This window comes from Phoenix dactylifera, chromosome 12 (assembly GCF_051530095.1).
Source record: "Phoenix dactylifera cultivar Ajwa chromosome 12, Ajwa_hap1_PhDact_Kaust_v1.1, whole genome shotgun sequence".
NCBI classification, from domain to species: Eukaryota; Viridiplantae; Streptophyta; class Magnoliopsida; order Arecales; family Arecaceae; genus Phoenix; species Phoenix dactylifera.
Window position 1 is genome coordinate 18325013 of NC_143201.1, and position 24634 is coordinate 18349646.

Genomic DNA, 24634 nt, shown 5'->3' on the forward strand with positions numbered 1-24634 from the left:
AACTGGTAACATGCTAAGTGTTACCAGAATAATTGAGACAAAATATAAGCACCCCAGGAGGAAACTAATACTAGAGGCATGGAGTAAAAGGAGGTGGCAGGTGGGAATGTCAATAAAATCTTACATGCCTTTCTATCTGCAGTATGGAGAGACATCAAAGAAGACAACAAAAAGGGATAAGATAGATGCCATGAGAAAAGCTATACTGATTATAGTATAATTTTCAAGAAATTGTGTCAGGGTGTCAATAAGCTATGAACAAAACAGGAAAAATACAGATACTTGGGAAAATTTACAGGAGAAGATTGAAGGTGAAGTGCTGTCTGTGTCACTCTCAAAAATAAATTTACTAGATTACATGAAAGATTTGAGTTCTCTTCTTAGGCCGAATTGACAAACAAAAGCTTTTCATGAAACTTGCATTCTAGGTTCCTTCTTCCACTTCACAGCATGCCAGGAAATCTTAAGCAGTTGATGGCTTGTGAGTCGGGATAGAAAAATGAGTTTACTTGGTATTTGACAAACATATTTCCCTAAATCTTGTTTGAATAGCCAAGAGCTTTCTATTTTCAGAGCTTTCTGGCAAGGGTTTCACAAGTTCAGCTTCTAGAATGCTGCACTTGAAGGTTAAACTGCTGGATCTTTGACACTGTTCTCTTAAGAGTAGGAACTGACATCTGACCTCTATATAAGAGCTATAACTCCTTTTTTGTCCTAGTGCATCTGCTGGATCGGTGATCAGGATTTCAAGTTTAATGTCCCTAAATCTGAAAGATGCTACAGCTCTTTATTATTTAGGTTTTGCTAGTTAGATTCCGTGCACATTCAAGAATCAACAACACGAAACAAACACAATATATAATAATTTATTGGAAAACATAAAACTATAAAAGCACATGAGACAATAGATACAGTTGAAACTATATTTCCAAATCAGAGATTGGCAGGTTGGAAGGCCAATTTTCCTCCACGTAATCAGTTCAGACCTCCTATATGTTGTCCTCAATCAGTTTTTTGAGTAGTTTTTTTTTTTTTTTGCCTTACTATTTCGTAAAGGTGTACTTATGAAGATTTCTTTAAAAAACTCTACTAAGTTTCCTTATGGGGGCATTGCAGGGACATATTCATATATAATCTTTGCCAAGAAAGGTGAACTGTTTTGATTACCAATAGCATATGGGAGCTAGTCAGAGAGTGCTGCTTAAGCCTATGAGCTTCAAAAGAATGATTAGGAGATAATCGTAGAAACAGTTGCCTCACTAATTTTAGCAAAGTGTTCCCATCACCACCTTTTTTTTATTTATTGTTGGAGCAGATGGCCTTTAGTTGGATAAAGTTTTCTTAGTAGCTTCAGGCAACTTGCAGAAGAAGCCGTCTTCTTAAGCTGCGGAAAAGCACGCTAAAGGTCAACTGGCTTTATTCTAAGCCAATGTTGCGATGCTAAAATTAGGTTAATTGGAAATAAATGAAGATCAGACTGTTCCATAGAATACTCTGAAAAACTAAAATTTCTGAGAAATATTGCTCAGTTTGTGCTCGTTACAAGCTTCTATGATACTATCAGACTGGGATTGCCAGATAACTCTCAGTTATTACAAATCCATTCTGGAACTCTAAATGAATCTGGTTACATGACTAAGGAGAAGCTTATTTTATTGTCTAAGAAGCTTGCACACATTTTGCTAGTAATGATATTTGTTTTCTAAAATACCATGGGATCACACTCGTCTTTTTATGTGGAGCAGCTTGGGACCACTAGAGGTTGACATGGTATCTAATTCTAGAAGTATCAAGGACAGTTCCAGTTGTCCTTGTTTTTATCTGACAATTTTGCACCTTCATGAATTGGAAGATACAAAATCTCCCACATATCCAGGGTAAGTAAAATTACTAGGGATCTATTTGGCAAAGAGGGAACTGCTGGTAAAAATGGATGTTGGATGTTGGAAGGATATCGACCTCAAGACATTAGAGTGTCTGCTGAAATAAGACATGCTAGACTTCATGTAAAGAAATATACAGTTGTAAATTTTTTTCTTTTGATGATAACCTTGCAAGCTTTGTTTCTTCCTTTGTCTCCTCTCTGCAATTGTAGCTTCTTTTGAATTTAATCACAGTTATGGAAAATAGTGGAGTTCATAACTTTGTAGAATGTATCTAGTTTTGAAATATGATTTTCTAGAAAAAATAAATAGTTATAATGTTCTATTTTGGATTTGAGACATACCTAAAAGTGGAAATGAATATGAATTCCATGTGGTTTGACAATGATTCTATTTGTTGGCAACTACCTATTCAAGATGGAGTCATTGTTGGTTGGTGAGTACATAACATGGAAATCCTTTCTATATAAGTTGTTCCAAACGTAATAGTTATTTCCAATTTAGAGTCCTGAATATTTATTGCATAATTTAGCTCTAGAACTTTTACTGATCAGAGGAAATAAGCCATGCTCCAGATATATAAACCTAACTTCTATCTTGTAGTATTTCTAGAAGAAATCTAACAAGTTGATACAGCTCCTAATTGATAGTCAATCTGGTTAATAAGAATTAAATACTTTCCAGGATTAAGCAGCTTGAGTTGAATACATTTAATTGAGTCTGATTATGATCAACAGAGTGTAAGTTAGACCCTAAAAGTCACTCAATATCATTTTATAGCAATAAAATTTAACCAATACATTACCAGGACAAGAATATGACAGTTTCTTATCCTTGTGAAGATTTAATTCAGGCTGGTTTCCCATGCAAAGGGAAGTTGACTGTTGTTTTTTCTCATCCTCCTTAATGCCAACCATTTCCTGTTACAAAACCTTGAAAAAGTTAAATGTGAAATATATAACATGCCACATGCCAATGAAATAATCAAACAAGCAAGTCACGATGCTTGGCTAATTCAAAGACCATCAAATTTCAATTAGTGTACTTCTGCAAAGCTGCATACTGTAAGGAACTACCAAATGTCAAAATAGTAGTAAATCAAAGATGAATAAAAGTATGTTGAAAAAGGTCATGTGCAGAAAAAAAAAAGATAAAGCAACAACTTGATATTTTGCAAATATAAGGGGGATAAATACATTTTGTTTTAACTCCAAGGCTTTACACAGAGCAAAAGAAAGTGCTTACCACATGTCCATAGTGGTTGCATGATCATAAATACAATGCCAGATAACTGTATCTTGCAACATAAGATACCTTCTTTTTGCCTCTATCATGTGTCAAACTCATATCTTTTAAGTCGACCAACATGAAACATCAAGTCTACATGTTTAGTCCTACATGTGAAATCTGAAACACCAAACTATGTGCTATATGACTAATATCAAGGTAAACTTAAATCAAATTAAACTATATGTGACAAGAGAAGAAAAGGAAAAGGTCAGGAAACATGAAACAAAGAATTTACGTATAAAAACATCTTGCTAACCAATGTTTCCCATATCAGTATCAGACCCCATACTGGTACCATCATATTATAATGTCCGTATGCGGTACACTACAAAAAAATTTGGTATCCCGAGTATTGGTACGGTACAGTACAACATACCGGTTTGGTGCTGGTATGGTACAGTACGACACCAACCGGTACGACAAACCTTGTTGCTAATAGAAACACATTTTTAAGCGAATTACTTGTTTGGGTCCTATAAGTAGGATGAGTGAGAGTGCAATGAATCAGAAATTATTAAGACTAAAGCAATACAATTTTGGGACATAAGGTACATATCTTAGGCTAATTGCTAATTAAAACAGCATATATATGGACAATGCAGTCTATGGCGATGCTCATAATAAATATTTGTGCAGAACTGTATTTGTATTGTGCATGCCAAACAGTGTTAGCATAAAATAGTCTACCAGGACCAACACGCACCAAAACCGTCTGATATGTGCTGCAATATACTCTCTATTTGCCACGATTCTTGGCATGTGGCTGGCCATGTCATCAGCATATGGTGGAAAAATATAATATTAAACCAGCCATCAGCCCATGATCAACACAGGCACTACATACAGTACTTTAATCTTTGGACTCAAGTGCCCTTTTTCCATTAGAACATGATTCTCCTCAAGTTGTCTTATTGCAATAATATCAACTACAAAGGTGTCCTTGTAACATAGACTGACTTGATTTTCCATATTGTGAGATCACACTAAGTCTTTCAGTTTATTCAAATGCAATTCTATAGGATACAGTAGCTTACTAGCAAGGGGTGATATTTCAGTCTTTTATGTGCACAGGTAAAGCCACACAATTCCCTCTTTGCTTGGGTCCTGCTGCAATCCTTGATGTTGCACTCTCAGTAGAAAGCTAAAAGGAATTGTTTAGTCCTGGTAAGACCTTCTAAGTCATTATATCTACAAACGGAAAGATGGAGCATAATAATTATATATTCTAGAGTTTGAAATTTACTGTGATTCTTGTCTTCCATCTGATCTTTCAAACAGGTCATATCATTCACATGCCAATTCCCTATTCTACAATTACTGACTTGAATATTCCTCATCCAAAGCAAGTACCAAAATTCTTTGATGAGATTCCATCCGCCACAACATCCACTTGCCAATCATCCCAACAAAGCTCCTGACTTCCCCTCGTGGTGTGATTCCATATCATAGGAAGCGATCTCATGCAAGGATGCCCTATGATCCATCATCTCTACCATGTTGGTTCCTCAAGGGGGAGATTTCCCACAATCCCAACTAGAGGTGGGCAACGAGCCGTGCCGGGCCGGCCCGGCCCAGGCCCCCCGGGCCCAAAAACTAAACGGGCCGTGCCTGGCACGGCCCGCTTATGAAGCGGGCCGTGCCTGGCACGGCCCGTCCAGCACGGAAGGCCAGCCCGGCCCGGCCCCAAGCCCCTCTATTGGTGGGCCGGGCCGGGCACGGCACGCCACGGGCGCAAACGGGCCGTGCCAGGCACGGCCCGCAACGTCTCCAAAAGGGCCGTGCCTGGCACGGCCCGTAACGGCTCGTTGCCCACCAACGGCTATTTTCGTGAAAATGACCCTTTTACCCCTCCCAACAGTCCAATAACGGCTGAATTGAGGGGTATTTTGGGAAAAAAAATTTTGGGCTTCTATAAATAGCCCATTCCTCCCTCATTCTCACCACACCAAACCTCTCATTCTCTCCTTCTCTACTGCTATTATTTCTCTCTTCTAAAGTGCTCTTCTAGCAATTTAATTTTTAGTTTGTTCAAGTGCTACACAAGAGGAGGTTCCTGTTGAGAAGAGAAGGTCGCTTCTGTTGAGAGCACAAGAGGAAGCTCGGAATCTCGGCTCTGCCTCTGCCCTCCGACCCTCTACTCAATTCCTCCTTGCGGTTAGTTTTTATTTTTTGAATTAATCATAGATATGTCATCTTTTGAGGAAAGTCAGTTTGGCATTCCTGTTTCTGAGGGAGAAGAAACTAATCCCCAACCCCCTGTTCCTAGTTCCTCTAGAACTGGTGAACCGAGTGAAGGTCAAACCTCTTCTCGTAAGAGGACTAGTACTGTATGGAATGAATTTGATAGAGTTATGGTTGAGGGAGTCTGGAAAGCTAAATGTAAAAAATGTGCCAAACTTTATAGTTGTAGTAGTAGTGGGGGAACAGGGCATTTAAAAAGACATCAAGAGAGTCATAGGATGCATGATTCTCATGCTCAAACTCAAAGTACCCTTAATATACAAGGGGGATTACTTTGTAGGTAATTTTGCATATAATCATGAAAATCAAAGAAAAGCACTTGTAAAATGGATAGTTAAGGATGAATTACCTTTTAGTTTATGTGAATCTTTTAATTTTGAAGAATATGTTCAATTAAACCTACAACCTGCTTACAAAAGAACTAGTAGGCGTACATTTAGAAGAGTAGCTATGACCAATTTTTTAGCAATGAAACAAAATTTAATTGAAACACTTTCTACTTTAAATGTAAAAATTTCATTAACTTCTGATATTTGGTCAGCATCTGTAGGTAGTAATTGTTTTATTGCCATTACTGCTCATTATATTGATAATGATTGGCAATTAAATAAACGTATTCTTGCTTTTCGTGCTTTTGATTTTCCACATTCTGGGCAACAAATTTCAAATATAATTTATCAAATGCATGTTCATATAATATTAATGATAAAATTATGTCTATTACTTTTGATAATGCATCTAATAATAATTCTGCTGTTGTATTATTAAAAGACTCATTGCATCCCATATTAGATGGAAATTTATTGCATATTAGATGTGCATATCATATCTTAAATCTTTCTGTTCAAACTGGCATGGGCATGATTCAAGATGTGATTTCAAAAATTAGAAATGCAGTTTCTTTTATTCATGCTTCTAGATCAAGACTTCAAGAATTTAAGGAATTATGCATAAATCATGGTAAACGTTTTAAAAAATTTAAACTTGATGTAATTACTCATTGGAACTCCACATATAGCATGATACATGATGCATACCCATATAAAAATTTATTAAGTGCATATATTAATGATCGTGGATTAGGATTTACATTGACTGAAACTGATTGGAATAAAGGAAAAATTTTGGAAGATTTTTTGCTTAGTTTTTATAATGCTACCAATGTTCTTTCTGGTATTTATTACCCTACTTCATGTTCATTTTTACAACAAGCATATATAATTAGTCAAAAATTTGCAGAACATAGATATGATGATGTTTTAATGCCTATTATTGACCTAATGGAATCTAAATGGAATGAGTATTGGGACAGGATATGTCCTATGCATAACTTAGCTGCTGTATTTGATCTAGAGTTAAATTAAATGGCGTGCTAATTTTACTTGATGCATACTCTGAAAATATGAATCAAGATGCTGAATCTGCTAAAGATGAGGTAAAAAAACTTCTTTATGATATTTATGCTATATATGATGAAAAAATTCGTGGATCTAGAACACAAATACAAACCTCTATTTCTCCTTCTAGTAGTTCTCGTTCGTCATCTATTTTTTCATTCATTGCACAGAGAAGACACACACATGCTTCAAGTTCCTCTTCATCTTCTTCATCTTTAAGTAGTGAACTAGAATTTTATTTACGAAATGATCTTCATTCTGCATATGATGAAAATCAAATAGAGAATCTAGATGTATTATCTTGGTGGAAGAGTGTTAGAAATCAATATCCTGTTATGTCTGCAATTGCACGCGATATTTTAGCTGTGCCGATGTCCACGGTAGTATCGGAATCCGCTTTTAGTGCAGGTCGGCGTGTTCTTGACGAAAAGAGAAGTAGGATGACGGGCGAAATGGTGGAGATGCTTCTCTGCTTCAAGGATTGGCTGGATGCTGAGGCAAGACTTCAAGATAAAGGTGGACATAATACAACATCCTCTGATGATGATGATACAAACACTACTGAAGACTGAAGACTGAAGACTGAAGAGTGAATACTGATTCACTGAATCACTGATGATTAGTAAGATTTCTTAATTTTTTATAATTGTACATTTTTATTGTATTCTGGAGGTCAGACCAAGGTCCAAACCTCGGCCCTTTCTTAGTTTCTTATTGTATTCTAGAGGTCAGACCAAGGTCCAAACCTCCCTTCATGTACCATTTTGATTTAAATTAATAAACTGGTAGGGGTCTATGCCAAACCCCCCACCATTAAGGTGGCTTTATATTCATAAATCATAAATTCTTAGTGTTCAATATTTATTAATTTATTAAAAAAATTTATGAAGCATTAATTTTTATCGGGCCGAGCCGGGCCCAGGCCCGGACCGTGCCAGGCCCGCGTGCCAGCCCGGCCCAGGCCCTTATGGGCCGTGCCGTGCTGGCCCGCGGGCCGTGCCGTGCTTGGCCCGCGGGCCGTGCCGTGCTTGGCCCGCGGGCCTAGACCGGGCCGTGCCGGCCCAGGCCTGAAGCGGGCCGTGCCAGGCACGGCCCGCTGGCCAGGACCCTCTAGCCCAGCACGGCCCTCTCAAAGGGGCCGTGCCAGGCACGGCCCGGCACTGTAGCTGGCGGGCCGTGCCAGGCACGGCCCGCTTCGTGCCGTGCCGTGCCGGGCCGTGGGCGGCCCGGCCCAGTGCCCATCTCTAATCCCAACACACTCACCATAAAATGAAAACTTAAAGATTGCTTTTGGCACCACGATTGTGGTCATTCTAATACCAAACTGTAACTATCTAGGTGAAGAAATATGTAAATTTTTTATCAATGACAGTTTGTCGAGTTAGAATATTGAGATCAATGAAGCTCTATGAAGTACCCAGGCACAACGATCAATTTTTGGGTCTAAATACAATTCACCAAAGAGAAATATTTTTGAAGAAATATTAGCTTGTATTTATATCAAATTCAAGTTAAGAATCAAGAACCTTTATAAGTAAACCTGTCAACCTGTTGATCTTTTCATACATAGACTAAGTATTAAGCCTTGATTTTTCATGAAGGTGCCAAACGTTGGTTTGTACCCTAAATCACTCTTTTTGCTGACATCAACCTGCTATCGGTCTAACAGATCATCCTATTTTATATCTTAGTTTAAATAATGGTATTATTATTTAATTACTTTGCAGCACAAAGCTGATATCAGTAATTATAAGAATATAGTAACTGTAATATAGCTAAATAATTCAGAAAACAATTTAAGACAATCAAAAATGAATAATATTGGCGTAACAACCCAGGACCTCACCCAAAACCTCACCCAAAAAGGCTTGCCAGAAGGTGAGGTCCTTGGTTATTACAATTGGCCACTGTAATGATGGACAGGTCCATTGTGGATATGATATTCTTGCAAGATCTGTTAATGGAGTTTCAGTTAACATCTTCTCCTTAATTTCTCATCATCCATTTTGTAAAAAGAATATAAATTTTGTATTATGCATTGACACGAGACCAAGCTCTCGATACCAGTATCACATGGAATGCTATACTTAAACCATAAAATTGAGTTAAGCAAACATACTCTCTTTCTTTAATCCCATACAATGTATTATGCAGGCTTAAGTTGAATCCTGTTAATTAATTACACCATTCTTCATGGACTCTGATGTTCATAAATCACTATTTGTCATACATATCTGTGTGTCTACAGAACAAACAGGAGGAATATAGATGGATATTAAAAAATCTAAACCCACAGTGCCAAACATGATCTGCAATATCTAAATTGACTAGAAATTAGATATTATTTCTTTCTAAATTTCTTACTTACACATATACTTGGCACAAAATGGGCCAATTGTTATTACATGACACAATTTTGTTGATTTGACATATGGTTTAGAAGCATACAAATCAGCAGAACTTCTGTTCGTATGGATTTTAATATGTGTGAATCACGTCCAATAATGTTTGGATTCAAAAATCATGTGGCCTACAGCATAATTGATATTTTAGCAGACTCCCTCTTCCGCATGGGCAGGGGACCCCAATATATATTCATCAAATATCATAGGTCACAACTTACAATTTGGATCTTAAGTTCAAATTATCTATTCATTAGCATTAACAAGATTGCTATAATAATAAAATATTCGCATAACTCGCGTCTATGGCAATCTAAAATAAACAATAATTAAAAAAGAAAGCACCTGTTCTCATAAGCTTACAATTACATAAGCTTAAAAATTACTCTTAAGTTGTTTTTCTTTTTATCTAGAACAAGGAATTTATGATACGAGACAACCTTCAGTGGTTTCTCCAAATACAAAAGTACTTGCATGTGATCTCATCCTACAATGGCTTTCTCCTTGGTAGGTTACTTGCTTCTCATCTCAACCACCAAGTTCAAAACCTATTATGTGATCTTACAAATTTCATTTACAAAACATAAGATGAAAACTTTCCTAAATTAACACAGTGCAGTGAACAGGACAGGAAAATCTTTTGAACATCAATACTTACCAAGGGATGTATCTGGGATGCATGTTTTGTACAAAAGCAATAGCTAAGATACTTGACTTAGTACTGTCACCAATGACTAACTAGATTATGATGAACATGATATCTAGGCTCTTTTGCTAATAATCAGGTACCAAATCTCACAGTAAGGAGTCCACTAATTTAAAGGACCCAAAAAAATGGGTCTTTTGTCCTCAACAGTTACATAAAAGATTTTTTGGAACTTTGAACATCCTCACAGCTAAAAGATGACCTCCAATTCTGTAACTTATAACTTCCTTTTTTAATCTATCTAGATCCATGATTTGATTCCTCAAATAAAGCAATTACCAAAACACTTAAAACCAGGGTTCTAAATATTGGATAGGGTTGCTCCAGTTTTTCCGTGGAACAGGATGCCCCACGACCTAACAATGGTGAAGGTGGATGTCTTGCCCCACCCCGGTCAATTTCCAAACCCATTCCATCACACTTGGGACAGTGGGACGCCCCACCGATATTTAAAATCCTTGCTTAAACAACTAATATTAGCCTAGGAAATTTATTGCCAACTTTAGAAGTAGGGTTCATTAAATTTAGTATACGATCATGAAAACCATGCTCCCACTGCCTTTTCTATGTCAACGATGTGAGACATATGAAACTATGTTATCATAAAATTTAGCGACCCCACCAATGAATCTTGTTATTGTTCCCACTCCTGGCTCTTTAACTTCAAGATTATTAGATTATATGAACCAAAATTGCCTTCTATGGTTTTAAAGCTAAGACTAACATATCTAGCTAACAAAGAACTAGAACTAAACTCCAGAATCGTGGTTTGCGAACCCAAACCAGGCAGTTTGGCCCATACCGAACCAAACCAACATCAAGTTAGAGCGGCTCTGCTAGGTTGGGTCGACTCGGTTATAAAACCTCCCCACCCCCTGGTTCACCTTCGATTCATCTATTAAACCTGAAATGATTCGAGTGATGAGAACCCCTCACCCCATTGCAATGTTTCAAGAAGCGGGCCCCCAACCTGTCGTGATGTTTTGAGAGGTGCCCCACTCCCCCCCGATTCGCAGCTCGCAAACACCCGACCCTCGGGCGACCACTTGCGATGGCTGTCGAATACCCTTCCTCTCTCGCGCGAACACTGGTAAGTTCCTTTCTCTCTCTCTCTTCCTCCCTCCCTTCTTCTCCCTCTTCCTCCCTCTCTCTCTCACTCCAAAGGTTAGGATTAGGGTTTCCCTCAGGCCTTCCCCTCCTTCCCTCTCTCCCTCCCTCTCGCTCCGACGGTTAGGGTAGTGTTTCCCTCAGCCCTCCCTCCCCCTCCCTCTCCTTCCCTCTCTCATTTTCTCCCTCTCCCCTCCCTCTTCAAATCTTCTTGTTTCAGTGTACCCCAAAATGGCACAGTATGGACCTTACCATGTTGAATCAGTTACTAGCGCAAGGTACGCGGTACCGACTGTACCGACGTACCCGTGGGCATCGGTACCGGTACGGTACCGAACCAAACCGAGCCGAACCGGTACTGTACCGATGGAACTAAAAGCCAAAAAAAATTTGGAGCCGGTAGGGACTGGTCGGTTCGGGCCGGTACCGGATCGATACCGGTCTATACAGGCCGGTACACATCGGTACCGGTCGGTACGGTTCGGTACCGAAATATGTAGCTGTACCGTACCGGTAGGGTCTGATACCGGTATGTATCGGCCGGTACCGACCGGTACGGCAAACCATGCACTAGCCAATATAGGACAGCACATCTTGCTCCCGATCTCAATCAAAATGCTGAGAAGAAAAATTGCTTGTCGTTCCAACGTAAAATTGCTTATCATTCCAAAATTTTATTAGACATAATAATCAACTTTGGCTTTGCTAATATATATCCACTAAAAAATATAAGCAATTGTATTAATCTAAAATTTTAAACTAATCAAAAATACATAGCTATTATAATTAACTTTTCATACACCATAACATAAACTAGATATCAGGAGGGTAACTAGATCAAATTGCAATATAATATTATATGATACACTAATGTCTACCAAATTGACTTAAAACCATACGATTCGAGGAGTACCAACTTTAACTAATGTGGAATTGGGTTGGTAAGACCTTTTGGGTTAGTACGTAGCTCGAACCAGCCAAACTGCTCCAAACCAAGTAGGACCGTTCAGTTCTGCTCGATCAGAGCTATTCAAAGGGGTTCGGGTCACCTAGTGACTAATAAGAAAGAAGGCTATAGAATGGCCTTCTCGTCTCTTTTCTTTAAAAATTCAATTTCTACTGGTGGGTTTTGTAAGGAAAAATTAGGGAAGAGGGATGGTTTGTTGATTTTGAGCCCAAATCCAATCCAAAGCAGGTATAATCCCCTCCCTCCACTTCATTCTACTCTTTTTATTTTTATGCCTAAACTAGGCTGAAAAATTGTAAAATAATGGGAAATCATACCAAAATTTTGAAATTGGGAATGATTTAATCATATGATGTTCTAATGATGATCCATGCACTGAAGAAAAAATCATGACTTGTAATTTGGAAAGAAAACAGTTTCTCAGAGCAACAAGAAATGAAAACAAAAGAAAGTTGTAGATCCGTTGGAGAGGGTTGATGAGGAGCCCATCTACTCAAATTCTGAAAACACTGAGCTCTTAGACAATCGGTTGCCCAAATCATCTCATGATATGAGGCTAGGGAGATAACAGTGGATATGGCGGGGGTGCATACGACTCGGCCACCTGGTCTAAGTCAATTCACCAACAAGTCATGTTTGACTCATACCACATTAGATACCAACGACGGCACACATCATAAGGCCCACGAGGATACAATAGCATATAGAAGATCGGCTCCTAGAGATGGTTCAGGACATGGCATTATTATAGCTATTGATATAGCACACACATGTATCTAGATTCTCATCATATCAGATCCTATTCTGCATATTCAGTGTATGGCCCATATATATATATATATATATATATATATCCTTCATTTGAGACATCATATTCGAGAGACTGCTACTCTCCACAGCCTCAACCAAATTATGGATCGGATTTCTCTACCACAACCTTCCCTTATATGGGAGTGGGATGGCCAGCTCAGTATCAAACAGAGTATCAGTTCATAATGGTTGTCTAGGAGGCTCAAATTATTAGATGCAAGGGTGGGCAGTTGGCACAGTACCTAAGCTGGAGTCATGTCCAAGGCCCTGACTATGAACAAGACCTCTATGTCTACAAGCAACAAGCACTTCAGGGAAAATTGATTTGGCATGTATTGTATAATTTAAATCAATTTATGTACTTTCAGGCTCAAAAATATGCATCGTCTATGTTTAATTATTGCAAACTTATGTTTAATTATTATAATTTTATGGTCTTTGGGGACCAATATAAAATAAAATAACAATAAAACACCCATAAAATCATAATTTAAAAGATCCATAAATCTTAAAATAATCTTAGGAACCAAAAAATTAAAAAAAAAAACAAAATGGCAAAAAAATAGTGAACTAGTATGCATCTAAAGTACCAAGTTTTGGTACAGTTTCATATGGTTTGGCTCGCAGTATACCATATAGGTATCTGACCAGTACAATCCTCATCACTGAGATTCAAACCTTGTGTTATAGTATTCAAAAGTTTACCTACATTTTTCTTGGCCTAGAAAAATTTATCTACTTTGAAACACCTGACTAAAGCCAAAAGAAGGAACAGAAATGGGCAAGTCTCGATACAACATCCAAAGAGTATCAAATATCAATCAGCTACTAGAATCAAACAAACACTGCAAAATATTACTACGATAAAGAAGATATCTCAATATGAATGTAAAATTGCCATATTTGCCAAGAATAAACTTTCTTCACGAATATTTTATTCCCAATATCAGTTTTAGAGAGGACTCAAAATTTCATAAAAGAAAATAGCACAAGATCAAACATACATGTTCACCCTCTGAACAAGGGAGTATCTCATCAAACTTCACTGACCGGCTAGCTAACCTTGACTTATTACGACCGGTGAAAACAGACTCTGGAAGAATATTCTGCATCCAAAGATACACTATTAGATTTTAGTGCTGTGCAGAAGTTTTAATTATATTGAGGCAGTAAACAATATAAACTGCAATCATCAAAAATGTTAGAGAAGTGCTGCACCATCTCATCAGGGATATTCCCCATTTTGTCAAGATATGCAGAATCCCTTCCACTTGTTTGTTTTTTTCTGTGGGGAGACCCAATTCCACGAAAAGAATCTATCATTGAACTGCCATGCTGTGTGCTACTGCCGCTTCTCATATTCAAGTTACTATGGCCCCAAGTGTACATGACATATTTCCTTAACTGGATAAAATTAAATCAGCATCCACAATTCACCTAAATGTAAGTTTAAAACACAGAACCTTTATTCACCAAAGAAGGCTGAGTACCTTATTCCAATGTTTCTGAGCACGTCTCTTGCACCTGACATCTCGCATGACACTATCCTCATTTTGCAGCTTCTTGATTCTGGACTCACACTATGAGTTAGAATGAGTTAGGTGATGGAAAAGTTGACATCATAATCAATTTCTAAACTAAAAATCTTACATGATCTAAATAGCTTAACATAACGTAAAGAATATATTACAACTATAACATTAATATATCACTAAAATAATTAGCTCAAAGTATATAAATGATAGCCTCAAGCTCTCACAGAATCTCTTAAACGAGCTGTTTGTGAACAGCTCAAGATGACCTGAAATTAAATAAGCTGGCTTAAGCTCAGGCCCATTACAAAACTAGCCATGCTTGAGCTAGGCCTGGCTTGCTCGAACTTGGCTCATTTGCACCCTTAAATGCTGGCATGTATATTGCCAAATGTCCTCAATGAAACATATGTCAAGCCATGAACAGAAGGCAACCTTGTATGCTGGCACGAGTGGATGCCAATGGGATCAGAATGAGTTAGATTTGGTCAGGATTGGATCCAGCCATGTTAGAACAATAATATATGCAACCTTGTGTTTCCATGCTTACACAAGCCTGCCATTAATGAGAAGCGGGAAAAACCAAGAAAGAATTTTTGGCTTGACAGTAAGGAGTATTAAGCCATGCCTCCTTGGTGCCAAACCAAGCTGTGAAAAGGTCAACACCCTCCTGTACGTGGCACATCTTAGCAAGCATGCATGACCAATGCTGTCGCAACACTGCTCAGTTGATAAAGATCATCCCTAACTAGCACTTGAATCCTTGACTACTAGTAGGAATTCGACTTTACTTTCTTCTCAGCTGAAGGATTTGGAACAGGTTGATGCTCTGTATTGTGTTTGATGCAAGAATTAGTCTCTTATTACTTACCCAATAAGAAAAAGTTAAAAGATTCCGGCAAAAGAGAAAACAAAAATGAAAAAAGACATGAAAGGAGCAAAAGGAGGTGGAGATGGGGAAAGATAAAGGTTGAGAAAGAATACGAACCAATTAAGCATCACATGTTTCTTTCAACTATTGTTGTTATTGACATAAAAGGGAAGGTAAAGGGGAAGAGTAGAAGAAGAGATAAAAGAGATGCAGACCCTCCCATTGACATTTTTTTCTCTTATTCGTCAATCAATTTTCAAGACACGTAATTTGGATGTCCACAGCACCCCACATACACGGAGACCTAAATCACATTTTATCCAGATCATCATGAATCTAAATCCTTCATAAATCAAGCAGTAAAAGTAAGACCCTTTTGATGCAAATTGACAAAACCGTAGTTAAAGCAGTACTTACTACCTCAAGAAAGCTATTTCACAATCAAATTAATTCAAATTCTTTGTCTTGAGAATTTTAAACCAAGGCTCTCCCAAGAACAGTTCTCGTAAATTATTCTTTAATAAACATAAAATATACAAAAAAGTAATGAAATGGCCCAAATTTTGATTTACATTACTTCTCAGTCCAACAAATGTTACATAAGGTGTGTATATTCCTTGATCTAATTAAACTGGCCCAAGTAGCAGAGGCCTTAATTTTACAGGCTCCTCCAACAGACACATAGGTGTGGGAGTGGATTCTATTCTAGGGATGCAGAAGTGAATCTCTTAAAAAATTTAAGATAGCGAAGTAACTGAGAATACGGTATAGTAATCATTACTATATATATATATATATATATATATATATATATATATATATATATATATATATATATATATGTATATATATATATAAAAGCTACCTTGTTTATTGCATTTGAAAGAAATGATAATGTTATGGATCTGAAAGAAATGATGATACAATCAATGGCATATTTATTATTGGACTAAAACAAACTGGGCCAATCTAGTCATAGTGATCTTAGATACATTTTAAAATTGGGTTGAACCATGTAAGTGTTAAAATACAAGTGTAATGGTTAGAGTGAGGGTGAGAAACCCATGCAAGCATGGAAACCTAGATAGAAGATTCTAACTACTAGAATCAGGACCAAATAATCATTATTAAACAGCTAAAGAAATGTATTTAAAGAAATGAATCATAATGAGAGGTCGTTGATTTTTTACTAATCCACATAAATACATACAAACAAATCTGACTGTATTCAGGTCAAGTTGTAGTTATGTTTCAATCCTAGATCTAATATGCAGTATTAATAGATGGTTCAATCTCCAAGATTACGGAACGTTGACACTATTATGTTTGGAGACAACATGGCATGGCATGATTCCTAGCCACTCTAAGAATGTAGTGTCTTGCACATGAGAGATTTAAGTGTCTGCACTTACCACATTTTTTGAAGTATCATGTTAACAATAGAGAACAATTTATGGCACTTATAGTAACATTTTACGCATTTTACTCTTTTTTCTTTCACTAATTTATATGGTATAATATGCAACATATCTGATGAGCACAATGGACTAGTCAACTTGATCTAGTCATCAACAAATATTGATACAACAAGGGCTCTCAAATTGATCATCAATAAGATCACATAAGTTTAAAATTGAATTATTTCTTTTACATTGACATATATGTGCATAAGCATATATACCTAATACTTGCAAAAACATAGTGCACGGAGGTAGTTATATGAAGTATAACATACAAATGAACAGTTATACATATATATTGTATATAGGTAGTTATATGGAGTGTAATAATTTGCATTTTGAGCACACTTAGTTGTCTTTGCATCTTCAGATGTGTTCTGCAGCAATACTCAGCATGCTATAGGACTATTCCCGTGAAACTTTTGGGACCAAACATTATACATATGGTATGCAATAGTTTAAAACTTGTTTGATATGTACAGAAAAAGTATGTGGGAAAAAATCTTCAATTTCCTAGCACTACGTAAAAGTTATATGCTTCCAAGCAAGGTATGCTGAACCGACCGGTTCCGGTCGGTTCAGCTTGTACCGAACCGGTGCCTACAGGCACCGGTACGGTACAGCATATAAAAACGGTTCCGACCCAAACTGGGACGGAATCGATTGGTTCCGTGCTTGGACCGGTGCAAACCGGGCCAGTTCGCACCAGTACAAGCCGGTCTTTCCCCGCGCGCGGGGAAGAGCGCCCACGCGGCTGGAGCCCGCGTGGGCCTCTTAATGTCACAGAGCGGCAAAAACCACTTTGTGGCATTTAACGCGTCCGCGCGGACGCAGCGAGTTTTTTTTTTGGGAAACGCGCGCGGACGCGCGAGTGGAGAACGCGCGCCCATGCGCGTTTCCCCGCGCAGGAATCACGCCCGCGCGCAATTCCCCAACAGGAAATCGCGCCCGAGCGCGGTTCCCCGCGCGGGGCACCGTGCCCACGCAGGCTGCCAGTCCGCGTGGGGGCCTTAAATGCCACTCTGTGGCATTTGACGCGTCCGCGGACGCGCGCGGACGCTTTTTTTTTTTGAAAACGCACGCGGACGTGCGAGCGGAGAATGCGCGCTCGCGCGCGATTCACCGCACAGGAACCGCGCCCGCGCGCGGTTCCCCAGCAAGGAAGCGCGCCCGAGCGCAGTTCCCCGCGCGGGGCACCGTGCTCACGCGGGCCGCGCGGGGCACCGTGCTCACGCGGGCTACTAGCCCGCGTGGGGGCATTAAATGCCACTCTGTGGCATTTGACGTGTCCGCGGATGCACGCGGACGCATTTTTTTTTGTTTTCTTTTTGAAGTCCGCACGCTCGTAGCCGCGCGCGCGGCTCCGGTTCGGTACCGGTTCCAAGCCGGTACCGAACCGGAACCGTACCGGTACCGGTGCTCACCGGTACAGTCGGTTCGAAGAACCTTGCTTCCAAGCCTACCATACCATGCCCATTAAGTATAAATAATTATCATATGATTGATCATGAAGCTATGGTGTACCCCTGAGCGCATTCTGTAGCAAACATGTATGTGTAACTAATTATAGCAAATGCTTATGTAGGAACTTAATGCAGCTAAATCTTTGAACAAAAAATCACTAGATAACCTAACAAACGAGAAGATGAGGATGACTTTAAAACCTTAATAGAATGTAGAGAATCTGAAGCAACCAGAAAAGAATAAAATAATAAAGGTTGGTAAGACTTTCAAAGTGATTCCAGGAGAAACTTACTTGAAGCAAGAAATATAGGAAAATTGCAAGACTAATCACGTAAAGGCCACCAACATCCGCGAGGAAGCCCACTGCAAACATTGGACATTCACTATTTAGCTAAAATTGCAGATAGGAATATACTGCTGAGTTTATGCATGATGAAGGAAGCAATCAATACCCAACTAGAGACTCACAGATGCCCTCACTTGAATCTTGCACTACTCATAATGTTCACCTACTTTTACAATAGCTAAAATAACATATCAATTCCAATGCTAGAACAGTAATCCAAATGATTTATATACAGGCTCAACAATGCTGCTATCTACAGAAGAAGCGCTAGACTGTTCCTAAGTTAACATGCTTGAAATTGGACTGCTGAAGTTGTAAAACCACTGGAAAATATAGATACAGAATATGGACAAGCTAAAGACCAACCATCCCAAAAGAAAGAATATAACAACTGTAGTGAAAATGTAATGTCAAACCAACCATAGCGTAAACAGTTCTATGCATAAAATATAATTTCAACATGGGTCATAGATTCCGTAAAATGAGAAAAACGCATTTTCCTTGCCAGGGACATAGGGAGTCTATACCATATTTAGCTTGACAATGCACTTCCCACTCAACTTGGATTTTTCTTAGGAGACAAGTATTTGGGAAACAGATGCCATGTGATTTCTCCAAAATGAGGAAATGTGCAGCAAATATGAATGGAGCTGATGAAAAGATGCAACATGCTCGACCAATCATGCATAAAAATATCAGGCCAACCAATGGGAAATCACTCGGTAGTTTCTCCATGATTTCCCCGAAATTACTCTAAGGTATCCAGTGGATTTCCCTCATGGTTCCTGCCAATTTATCATGCCACCTCCCATTTCTCAATCGGACAATTTTTTAACCATCATTCCTGCTTCTGCATTGATCAAGTTTTCCTCAGCATTCTGCTGTTATGGCACTTACAATCAATACAGATCTATAACTAACTCTGTTTATGTATAGCATGCTTTTCAGCTAGATGAAAAGATAATAGTGTGAAAATATAATAAAGATAATAATCAAAGAGCTAAGTCCCATCAAAATGGGACAATATCATTAGCATCTTTCCATTCCAACAGGAAACTGAGACCTGGGACACCTGCGGGACACTTGTTCTCCCAAAGATATCCCGAACGTCCCGTTCTATCCCAAGCATCCCGGTAGAACCCAACATTTGGGATGCACCAAGACAGCCTAGATGGACCAGGATGCAGTTTTTTATCTTTTTCTTTATTCTTATTGTTGTTATTGGATGTTATAGTACATTCTGACTATACCTTGCTATACCATACCATCCTAGAAGCAAATCGAGACATGGCTCAGTGTCAAGATTTAAAACCTCGATAATAAATCTAGATAATAAAAAACAATATGCAAGGCTGATCATAGAAAACTTTTATAGTCTTAGGGATTAAAATAAAGCTTATTAAAGAAAAAGAAAAGAAAAATAGCTATTATTAAAAAATCCTACCACCTTCATTTCACCAAAAATGGCACCAAAAAAATATTGGGATCAATGTTGAAAAAAAAATTAAATGTGCATATTTGAATGACAAGCTTGAAATGCCATATGGTTAACTATATAACTTTGTATCATTCTAGTAGAAAACTAAAAATCGCTATTTTGCTGATACTTGACCACTTTTAAGCAACAATAATTGTGTAACCACAAAGTTAGTGAAGCTTGGAGGAATAGTTGCCGCATGTTACCCTTTTCACCAACCTATCCAAACTGACACAAATAAATTAAAATGTTATCAGAAAACTAATAATTCAAGAAGCCTCACTTTAGTTTGTCCTTTCAGCCCTCTAATAATTATCACGAGTACAAAAATTGATTAAGTTTTTTCCTTAAATTCATAAAGAATGCTGTATCTGACCAACAGGTCTGATAACTTGACTAGCAAGCACCATATGATGATGTCAGATTTTCAATCCAATTTACACCAGCAACACTAATTGCATTTCTTTTTTTCCTGTAGGCATGGAATGTAGCTCCATTTGCATATAAACAAAAATAAAACAATATTTATATCCATTTGCACTGATAACTACAGTTTTCATTTTATTACTCTCTACAATCCAAAAGAGTTTCACCTTCAAAAAAGAATGAGTTATGTCATCCCGATCTGCTTCTAAATATTCTAGCAAATAATACACTCAAATCATAGACTATATTGATTGAAACTAAAAGCTCCCAACATCACTTAAATATTTATTTCATTATAGATATAAACTTGGATTTAATTGCCCCTCCGCATAGTACGGCACACACGACACATTGTGCCAACAACTTACTAGGACACCAAGGCACTAGCATGGCTTGGCAAAATATGGTACAAACCGAATCAGTCCCTAGCAGACACACCACCAGATATAGATCCTAACTTCTTGCAGACAAATGATCAACACATTAAGTGATCCAGGAGGATCTTCAGACTCAATATGGACTACTTTAACCACTACGAGTAGGGCTACACAGGGTCCAAAAGCAAGATACACCATATTGAAAAGCTGAACGTGAGCCAAAATTCTGAAAGTCATAACTTGGTCATACGATGTCCGATTAAGATAATCTTTTTTTTAAATCGGATAACTTTTCGAGATCTACGACATAAAGCTCCACCCTTTAGAACATCACCCCTAGCAATCATACCAAATTTTATCATTTGGAGCCTGAAATGTGCCGATCAAATCGAAATTTCCTTTCTGGGATCTACTTTTTGATCTTCCAATCCAAAAAAAAATAGGCGGAGCAACAAAAGATAGAGTTGATATATAAGTCAACATCTATTTTCCGAAGAATTTTAGTTTTTCAAGTTTATTTCTACTAGTCATATCTATTTTAGAAAAGAGAGTCCTATCAAAACTAGCAGGAGAAATCCAACCCAAATTGTGCAAAGGCGGATCTCATTATTATAAATAGAGATTGTGCACCTCAGTTTTAGATCATCAATGAAAGAAAAGAAGACTTAAGCCCTACTTTCGCAATTATCCTATCGTCTTCTAAATTTTTTTTGAGAGATTCCAGTTGAGTAGGTTGAGAAAACTCTTCCTTTCTCTCCAATCGGATCATTATTTAGATGGTATTCTTACAAATTTTATTCCAGTTGGTAAACCTTGAGGGATGGAGCATAAACCTACTCCAAAGACAATAGGAGTCTATTTCCCATAATGCCCTGAACACACACAGCATAAAGGTAAAACCAACTCACGTCAAATGGGAAGGGACACTTTAATAAGGGTATATTAGACAACTTTTATAACATCCCAGAAAGCTAAAATTTGAAATAGGAATTGATAAAAGGGGACACTTCAATAAGGGTATATTAGACAACTTTTATAATATCCAAGAAATCTAAAATTTGAAATAGGAATTGATAAAATATGGTGGATAAAATATGGTGCCAGACCAATTCCAGAACCCCAAATTTGCTCTTGTTCTTTGAGTCATTTGAAGCTTCTACAACATCTTTCCACCTTTTCCTTATCTTTTCTCCTATCTTCATCTTAGCCCACTAACACCAGACCAGCTATGTCCCATCACCCTTGTCATATTCCACCTCCATGTCATCCACCCCATTGCCACCCCTACCGTTCATTTCCTCCTCTCTTCGTCCTCTTTCCCTCACCCTGGTAAATGGATCCATGTTGGGTCAGCACAACTGATTTGCAAGTGGATCTAATCAAACCTATCCTAACAATTGGCTCATCCGGTCAGGATCAATTCAAGCTAAGTCATCTAGATAGTGAAGGTAAACTAACTTGACCCTTTATCACTCCTATAGGTAATAAGCAACTTCTTACTAAGGATTAACACACCTAATGAGCATGAATGAATGTTTGCATGAAAGGATGAAAACTATGTAAATTCATAGGAGTCAACCTCAAAAATGGAATTACATTTAGGACAAAGTAAGTTTTTTAGCTAGTAACATGTACATGTGAGACCACAATTGAAGTTGTACAGGAGGATGGCTGAGAACACATAAAAGTCAAGAGAGAAATCTGGAGTAGATAGCTCATGAGACAGCCACAGTTGACAGGAATTAACCTTAAATTGTAACTGCTTCCTAAATGTTAATGGAGTAGATGTCTCAAGACCCAAAAAGTGCAAGAAAGGAAAAAGATGACTTGTTGCCGAAAAGGTAAAGTAACGTGAGGGTGAAGCAAAGCTGGAAAAGACCAAAAGGTACAAAAATATTTGGAAGCAAGAGAAAAGAGCAAGGAATCCAACAAAATGAGAAAAATTCAAGAAGAATCATGTATTAGATAATCCTAGGAAGCGTTGTATGCCAAGTCAATACCCTTTACAACCTAAGCGCAATTCTTGAGGTGTTCACTTGTAGGACAAAGGACAAAGCATCTAAATTCAAGGACGAGAAGATGAACATAATGGCAAGGAATGACATTCAAGTTCAAACGTTTCCTTTGCCAACAAATTAGTTTCTAAAGCAGTATCAGTTACCTCAAACTTGTTGGATCATACTTTGATCAAAAATTGGCTCATATATCACTTGAAGCAAAAGCAATATCCATTTTTCAGCAATATAATAATTCTAAGTACAAAAAAATGCATTTAAAAAGAGACCAAATTTAGTAAGCCCAGAGGCATGCACATGATTTTTGGAATACTTGTACAAACTAAAGGATGAAAGAAGAGCCTACAACTTTATGACTATAATGCATGATTGTATAGTAGAATAGGACTTGGAAAAACAAAACAATGACAACGAGCAAGTATTCTTACCAATCCCCAGCACATTTTCTTTGTCAATCTCCACAATGTAATCAGAAAGATAGCTGATATACAATGTAGTATTTACTAACCCATCCTTGGAACTTTGAAGAGAAGCTTGGAGGTCACTAGCTTCAGAAGAAGATGAACCAGGAAGAAAGTCATGAAAGAGGGGCAGAATGAGCCTCAAATCATGTAGATAAATAAATTTTTCCAGAAACAAATGGATTTTCAATATATTAAGATCCCGGCCTCGAAAAGTTACTGGTGTATCGTTTGAGTAGCTTGCATATTTCAGTGTGCCACTGACAAAGCTCGCATGTTTATCATCACCATGGCTCTTTGCAGAGAAGTTGAAATGAAAACCAACAGCAGCAGCAGGATCATTTGGAAGGTCAACGAACTGCCATGAAATGTAGTGATCTTGTCGTGGAACCTGACAACTGTTGCACTTAAGTGAAATAGTAGGTCCCCTGCTTGTGTTGTAACAAGAATAATTTACATAGGTTGACAGAGGCAGAACTTTGTAGCCAATGAAGCCAGGAGGCCCAACCACCAGAGTATCAAGACCCCTTAACTGTGAACAACTCATGCTAGATATCGTAGTTATATTAAATTCCATGTCATTAACAAACAATAGTAAGTCCGGAGCATTCGTTGGTCTGACTCTACGGACCTCAATGCTTCGTTTTGCAATAACCTGATACAGCAACCTGTACCAAGTTTTTTATGAAAAAAAAGTTAGTTACAACTATTCATGAGAATAGTCAAACTAGAATTGGTTGACACTTAATTTAAATTAAGCCTTGAAATTGATAGTCTTTTTTTTTCAAATAGGAAATGGTAAGGGTACATGATTTTTCTCTGGGAAAAGAAGAGGACTTAGGACTTAGGAGCTTAACATAATTTTTCCACTGTAAAAGATGGTTTTTCCATTATCACTTCAAGGGAGCCTAACATATTGAGAAAACAAAATGCTATCGATCACTCACGTAGATAAAAGGCCAATGAAGAATATCCAACTTGCTATAGAGAACATCCCACCCAACTCTGTTTTCCTCTTTCTCACCACCATCTGATCATCCTACATGGAAAAAGTGGTCACGTAGAAATGTTATTTAGTTGGTATTTCAGCAGTCATTACCATCAAAGGTTACCTTCAAGGCAATTTCCAATTTAAACATCTAAAATAGCGTATAAAATTTCAAATGTGGAGAAGAATAAGCCAATCGGCAGTAAATTTCTAATATTGGTATTGAGGTACAAGATCTCAACACACTCATGGGAAAAAAAATTTCAAATAAAACTGCTAATCATCTATACAAATGCGCAGAAACATGTGCAATCCTGTTTTCCATAAACAAGAAGAAAAGGAAAACAAAAGCAATGCACAACATAATTCTTGAAAAATAAGCACAAGCACTCACCGAAAACAACTATATTTCAT

General features: G+C 37.9%; 1 protein-coding gene across 6 annotated transcripts in view; it reads right to left on the reverse strand.

Moving 5' to 3' along the window:
- The window catches only part of LOC103705760 (uncharacterized), a 33844-nt gene that overhangs the window by 1248 nt on the left and 7962 nt on the right, over positions 1-24634 (reverse strand). For all 6 annotated transcript variants that reach the window (XM_026804134.3, XM_026804132.3, XM_088708755.1 and 3 more), the window contains exons 2-8: positions 24180-24271; positions 23200-23900; positions 18423-18493; positions 14294-14383; positions 14022-14207; positions 13808-13909; positions 2689-2803 (exon numbers count right to left, since the gene is read on the reverse strand). In XM_026804134.3, the coding sequence (XP_026659935.3) occupies positions 2689-2803; positions 13808-13909; positions 14022-14207; positions 14294-14383; positions 18423-18493; positions 23200-23900; positions 24180-24271 (1357 nt within the window). The remainder of the gene's footprint in view (positions 1-2688; positions 2804-13807; positions 13910-14021; positions 14208-14293; positions 14384-18422; positions 18494-23199; positions 23901-24179; positions 24272-24634) is intronic.